At 43.1% G+C, this 7491-nt stretch overlaps 1 protein-coding gene across 4 annotated transcripts in view; it reads right to left on the bottom strand.

Moving 5' to 3' along the window:
• Positions 1–7491, bottom strand: part of LOC109955850 (leucine-rich repeat-containing protein 49) — a 50334-nt gene that overhangs the window by 31813 nt on the left and 11030 nt on the right. For all 4 annotated transcript variants that reach the window (XM_020592403.1, XM_020592400.1, XM_020592404.1 and 1 more), the window contains exon 9: positions 1480–1541. In XM_020592403.1, the coding sequence (XP_020448059.1) occupies positions 1480–1541 (62 nt within the window). The remainder of the gene's footprint in view (positions 1–1479; positions 1542–7491) is intronic.

Below are 7491 nucleotides of genomic sequence, written 5' to 3'. Positions count from 1 at the left end.
CCACCCGCCGCATGGTTGCCCCCCTGAGTGGCCTCTAAGCTCTCCAGCCTGGCGCCAAGGTCGTCCTCCCGAGCGGCCTCTCAGCTCTCCAGCCTGGCGTCAGGGCCATCCTCCCAACCAGCCTCTCAGCTCTCCAGCCTGGCGTCGGGGCCGTCCTCCCGAGCAGTCTCTCAGTTCTCCAGCCTGGCGTCGATCCAGCTTGGTGCTGAGGTCGTCCTCCCGAACAGTCTTTCTTCGCCCCTGCTTAGCGTTCATGGGTCACTGTAGGTTGTCCGTGTCTTTGTTTTGGACTGCGTGCAATGTTTTTTTGGACTTTGGGTTTTGGTTTGTTGTTGCATGGGTTTTTTTTGTTTTTGTCGGCTGCCCACCTTTCGAGCATCTTGCCGAAACCATAGCCCCTATTTCTGGGGGCTATGGTTTCGGCTGTCTGGGATCCATCCTTGGAGGGAGTCCTGTCAGGGTTGTGCTCCGCTCCCTGCCTCTCTCCTTGTTTCTCTCTCCCTCTCTCCCCGCACACACCGGCATCCCTGGAATGCTCCGCAGCTGTGGCAGATCTGCCTAATCACCACCTGGCCTATATATCCTCCATGTCTCCACTCATTCACTGCCGGTTTGTTGACGCTGATGACAGTACAAGCTACAACACACCAGCTCCTGCTTCATGACCTCCGATCCTGTTACGCCGGCACCATTCCGTCTGGGCCAGCCTTTCTACCGCAACCGTCTCACTCACCACTCGACTCAGCCATCACCCACCAGCAGCTCTCCTCACCATCACATCCCGTCTGGGCCAGCCTTCCTACAGCAACCGTCTCACTCATCGCTCGACTCAGCCATCATTATCCATCTCCAATAACTCCTCTTCCTCGCACCACTCCACCGGGTCAGCCTGTCCCCATATGCTCCCCTGTGAACTGGACTGTCATTCCTGACTTTTAGCCATTACCACCATCAGTTTTCTCCTGTTTTAGTTGTGTTAATAAAACTTTCTCTATTCGTCTAAACTGTCACACTGCAGTCTGGGTCCTTCTTATTGCTCTCTCGCCCCCTGGCTTGAGAGAGACTGTAACATTAACAAGTTAATTACTCTGTATGATATCTTGATTGCTGGGTCTAGAGTGGGAAGCAAAAAAAAACATATTGAAAAAAGTGTGTAAAGCAATTTGATGTTGGCACAAACACTTTTCATTCATCCAAGGCACACTAGTCTACAATAGCAATGCTGCCATTGAATTCATCCTCAGATCTGTCTGGAATCCACCTTCTCGCAGCCTGCATCTCTACTGTCTGAATAACTTTAAGGAATTATTGACAACAGCTGCTAATTAGTAACAACAAAAACACATTCAGGTTGTTATTTTCTAGGTCACAGTGTGCGTTGCCCTGCCAAGTGCCAAAGGAAGGGACATGGCACTGTCCAGCCACTATCCCTGTCCCTGCCGTGAGGGGAAAAGGTAGTTAAGTGCTAAGATCTCTTACCTGGTTATGTTGTTGCAGCTGAGAAAAAGATGCTGCAAGCAGGGCAGGCGGTCCACCTCCGTCTAGAAAAGGAGAAAGAGGGAGAGGGAAGAAAGAGAGATGGAGGAATGTGAAGATGAGAATGTGCTCTGGAAGAGGGAGCTGCATCGTCACTGTCGTCAGGGCTCTGTATCCATTCCCTCAGTCACCTTGCAGCTCTCAGCTACAGCATACAGCATCCCCATCCATCCTGCGCATGCACCACACACACACTAGCACAGTGCCTTATCTGCACATTGAGGGGAGGGGCAGTAAAGAGAGAGAGAGAGAGCATGAGGAAGAAAGGGGGAGGGGAGGGTGGGCAGAGTGTGCTGCACTAATGCAGAGATCCCCTGCTGGAGGAGGCCATCTCAAAATGTTCGCTGAAACACAGATAAATCCAGTCGCACACACAGCAGCTAGCTACCATACCATTTCATGCACAAACAATAGCTAGGGTAGATTCAATGGAAACTAAAAGGAATGGGGTTTGTTTATTCCTCAGGCAGGCTCAGCATCAAAATCAATTCAGAATTTAGTGAGCGGGTGGGGTAAAAAGCAGCAGCTGGCCAGCTAGCAAGCTGAAAAGGGCACACAAGGATGAAGCAATGTCACAATCACAATGTCTTCAGCTAATCATATGGCAGGGGTGGGGGGATGTTTGGCAGTGTTAAGGTTAGCGCTGTTTGTCTGTGTGTGGCCAATATTAGACATGCTGGAAGCAAAGAGGATGCTCCCATAAGCAGTCTGAATGAGCCACGTCAGCGTTCCGCCCATATTGCAGCCTCCACCTCACAGCCTCCTCCAGCACTGTTGCCAGTCTCCATTCCATTGAGATATCAGTCTATCACTTCCAGGCTATGCTAGCTCCTCTGCAGAGAACAATACCACACTGCAGTGCAGTGGGTCTTATTTAGAAAATTTCTAGAAGTCCTATTCACACAACACATAAATCTAGTAGAGAATTACAGACTATACTACAGTATTTGCAACATCAGAGGCAATGCTAGATAGCTTATGTGTGTCTGTGTTTTGTGTGTGGTTGTGTTAAATTGTTTGATGTTCAATTTATGGAAATAATATAATGAAATCATTTTCTGCGACAGTATACAATTATTACAGTATGTCTGAGCCCTTGAATTCTTACCGCAATTCATCATACAATGAGTGATATCTCACTACTGATTGTATATTTTGGTGTCACTGCCTGCATTACACTTAGTAGTTACAGCAACCTTTTTCACCCTTCCCATCTGCAGACATCCTGTTTATCTTTAACTTTATTAAAGCCGGACTGCCCACTTTTCTGACCAATCAGTTAACAAATATAAATCATAATTTGTATTACAACAGCACACTGCATATTAGGGCTGCTCCATGACAGATGACTAGCTGAATCATTAGTCGAGAGGTCTATCAGTTGACTGAGACTTCTAACCGAATCTTTGTTTTATTGTATTTTATTTTTTTATCTCATGTTCTTCTCCTCATTCTGGTGTGCTAGGCAGCAATTTGCTTAATGCTTCCCCCTGTAGTTTGTGTGTGTGTGTGTGGGTGGGTGGGGATACCCACTTAGGTCACTTTACGTGATGCATGGATGTATTTGGTCTGATGACACTACTTGTCAAATTGCTGACCAGAACAAGGAGAAAAAGACAATAAAATCCACTGGGACAAGCCACATCAAGGTAAGATTTGTACTTTATTAGAAGTGTTTTCAAACATTGTGGTCTAATTTTACAAGAGAAAAGATTTTAATGGTCACAACAGTGTGGCTGGTTTTGCATAGGCCTATGTGTGTCCGGGTTGTTTACCCATCTCCGTTAAAGTCTAACGCATAGCCATTATTCTTACATTTCTGCAACATGGATCCATCCAAATGGGACTAGGAAACTTACAAAAATGCATTGGGAAAACATTTCATTGAGGAATTATAAATCAGTGGACTCATGAATATATATCCTTATATTCTTTAGTAGTTCAAGCTGGCACACATCAAATGCACAGTAACAACATGCGCTGGTGGTTAAATGACAAGAGAAGCTCAAACTTGTTGATAAACTAGACTATAACCATGTCTCAGAAGAAGAGCATTGTTTCATCAGAAATACAAGTGTGCTGCCTGTCCATATGGCAGCCCGACATTGTATATCGTCAGCTTAAATTGGTCACAATTTAAATCTTGCATCGTATGTAGTTGTTTTTACTGAGTTTTAAATTCTCACAAATATGTTCCCTTCATTCTTTTGCACTTGAATATTGATGTTAATGTGGTCAAAATTCATGACAGTTGATTTTCTGGCAGTCTAACATCAGGCAACATCAGGAAGAAGGAACACAAGAAGCTCGAGAAATACCAAGGGCTGAAAGAAGAGCTAGAAAAGATGTGGAAGGTGAAGGCACAAGTGGTCCCCGTGGTAATAGGGAACATTGGGGGCTGTGACCCCCAAACTGGGAGAGTGGCTCCAACAGATCCCAGGAAGGAAAGAATATATGTATATATCTATATATACAGATATATACAATATATATAGTGCAAGTGCACATTGCATATAGTGCAAGTAGTATATATACTGTATATACAGTATATACATATATATTCTTTCCTTCCTGGGATCTATTACATATATTGAATGAATACATTATTTTCACATACAATAAGAATGTAATGCTGTACTGTGTCAGCAATACAGGGGCGTGTTCTCCCTTCTTCTTAAAAAAAAAGCAAGTCATGCCATCCAGTGCCTGCTAATACTGATCCTCCACCACAAGCCCACATTCGCTGTCTGTGCCAGTCCCTGTATGGATATTGGTGAAGCAGCAGTCATTGCATGCTGTCTGAGACTAAATATAGAAGCCCTGTCTCAGACTGCATGAAGTCATCACTGAGCTGATGCGCTGCACAGGAACTGCCCGCCTATGTGGTCTGCTTTTTCAAAAACCTGATTGATCAGAACCAATTGGCTCACAGGATCTGATGTAAAGCTGGGTACAGTTGTGTTGCTCTGTGTGTGTGCGTGTGTGTCTGTATGCGTGTGTGTATTTATGTGTTTGTGTGCCCGTGCCTTCACCTCTTTATCCCCACTCCACCCTCTTCTCACTGACAGCTTGCGTGCCTTCATTTCTCACACCCATACTGAGCTCCAGCAGAGGCATTACTCCACAAACACAGGCCTACCTCTCATCACCACTGTCTCTGTTACATGCAATAACAAACACAGCAGAAGAGCATGAAAGCTGCTCAAACACTATACATCACAATGACCAAAATGGTTGACTTATAATGTGATTTTTCAGTTTTACTCACTATTGTTGTTACTGTATACCAGTGGTTCTCAAACATTTTTTGTCATTCCCCACTGAAGAGGGTGGGCGAATTTTCAAGCCCCACTTGTCAAAAAAATAACAAAATCGGCCAATTTTTAAATTTCAAATGTATTGAAATATCAAATAACACCAAGTTCAAAACAGATAAAATATAAGTGCAACTGTATCGTTTGACAGGGGAATAGTTTTCAATTTTGCAGCACTTGTTTCATCTAGCATAATCAACACCATGTCTACAGCAACAGGGAGAATGAGCTGCTCAGCAATTGTGTGGGATTTTTTGCACTGGGCAATTCTGTATGCAACTTTGAATGAAGCCATTTGTGCTTTACTGTTCACTGATGCAGATTTTGCCATGCGATTTTTCTGCTGACGGTATTCTGCCAGTCGAGTGGCGTATTAACGTGACTGGGGTGTGCTGTCTCTAAATGTCTTCTTAATTTGTTGGGTCTCATGCTGTCTGCTGCCAGCGGTTTACAGTTTTTCACAATTGCTAAAACAATAAACCCCATTCTCTGAACCAAATTCTCAATAGCCTAAACCAATTTGTTGAATAAATCACTCTTTCTGCAAAACCTTAAACAAGTTCAGGCACTTGGACTCTGTTAGCAAATCATAAGCCAGTTCAAAGTGCACAGATGGAACGGGTGCATCCATCAACTATGGATAACAATATGAGAGGTAGAGGAATATGAGGTTTTGGACAAAAAGGACGAGGAAGAGTAAGACCAGGAACAGAATGTGGTCCTTCCACCATACAACACTGTCCTCAACCCAACAGAAGAGTTTTGCTCTGCATGGCGGTGGAAAGTCTATGACCGAAACCCAAATGCCAGGGAAAATCTCTTACAGGCAATGGAACTGGCCTATGGTGAGATACAGGCTGGATCCACCACACCAGAGGGTTTTTTGCCCATTGTCTGGGAAGGGACAACATTGCCTGCGACGTAGATGAAGCCCTCTGGCCGGGCCCAGCTCAAAGACGTGATCTTGAGGCAGAATAATCTTTCTGATGTGTTTTTCTTCTTCTTCTTTTTTGATCGTAACATGGTTTTTGGTAAATTCACTATACAATAAACTTTTTTTGTTGTAACTACATGTCCTGGATGCTGTGTTCTCCTTTTTTTGATCTAGTGTCTAATGACTGAGCTGCAGTGTGTATATGACTGACCCATTTGTGTATGATCTCAAAGTATTGTTTGATTTTGAGTGCTGGTGACATGGTTTTGAAGCAATTGCTTGATTTTGCCAGACGAGTCAGAGGTTTTGTGAATTTAGTTTGAGTATTTGGATTTGTGTTTAAGGTTTTGAGAAAATGTGTGGTGGTTTCAGTAAACATGTTTTAGCAATTCAGAAAAACTGTAATACACAAGACACACATGGGTCCCTCCTCTGCCCACACCCTTCCCACCGTGAATCCAAGCGCAAAATGGGCTTCATCATATTTTCTTTTCGTCTGGCAGTAGCCTTATCAACTAAAAAGCCAACCGTTTCTTTGTCTGCTTGCGCTGAATCGCCAGCTTTTTTGTGGTCCATGTAACAAATTTATCCATTTACATTATTATACCTACTACGTACACTATGGGCCCTCTGTGTGAACGTTTCATTATATTGTTGCGCGGCAGTTAACATGTCGACAGTAAACTGTTATTGTTGCACTATGGTTCCACTTTTTTCTCCCGGGCCCCGAACTGATGTTATTTTAATTTATTTGTATTAATGACCCATTTCTAATTTTTTCCATTCATTGCGCCCCACCTGTCATGTCTTCATTTCCCACTAGTGGGGCGCGCCCCACACTTTGAGAACCACTGCTCTTGAAATTCCACATGTGATTTGCACATTTCCCAAAACACTTTGATGTAGCATAGAAAAGTTAACACACACACTGTACTGAGCTATTTAATGTACAGTGATCAACTTAAAGAGCATTTTTTTCATATTTTCTGTTTTGATGTTGCTTGACTCAGAACTGAGCCACAATAAAACAAGGCCATCAGAAAAATTCTAATCCATAGAGCCAAGTCTGTCTCTGGCTGCTTGCTTGCTTCGTCTGTGTTATCACCGCTCATGCTCAATTCTTCCAAACAAATCCCTCTTCCTACTGCCAAATGCTGCTAAATGTAAAAAGCATGACTTACATGCAGCCACAGGTAGTAGTAGTGTGTAGAAATTGGGAACATTGACATGATATTTAGTGTCATACTCCACTTAGTTGTACCCAACTGAGTAGAATCTTCTGGAGCAAAATATTGTGACAACTGATTAACAAAAAGTACTGAGATGTATTATATAATGAATACAGGTGATTACATAATGAATTACAAATATACACTATGTATGAGATATTTAGATGTGTAAATGCAGCATGCATGCACAACATATAAGACTCATGTATTAGATGACAACATACAGTATTTTCAAGTCTTCCATTTGTTTTCAAAATCCTGAATTTCTCTTTCATCTGTTAAAGAGAAAAACCTAGCTACCTAGAGGGTGGTTATTTATTCTGTGCCCGATACTTGGCAGAAAACATCACTAATGACAGAGGCTGGAGAATCTGCTGACAGGTAGCATTTTTTCCTCTCCTGTGTATCAAATAAAACATTACATCCAATAATTAAGACTGGAAATGGTTCTTGATCAGAACTTGCTGACAGAGAACAG

The sequence above is a fragment of the Monopterus albus genome, unplaced genomic scaffold, assembly GCF_001952655.1.
Source record: "Monopterus albus unplaced genomic scaffold, M_albus_1.0 scaffold17.1, whole genome shotgun sequence".
NCBI lineage: Eukaryota > Metazoa > Chordata > Actinopteri > Synbranchiformes > Synbranchidae > Monopterus > Monopterus albus.
The sequence above is the reverse complement of the archived record's forward strand: the minus strand, read 5'-3'. Positions and strand labels throughout refer to the sequence as shown.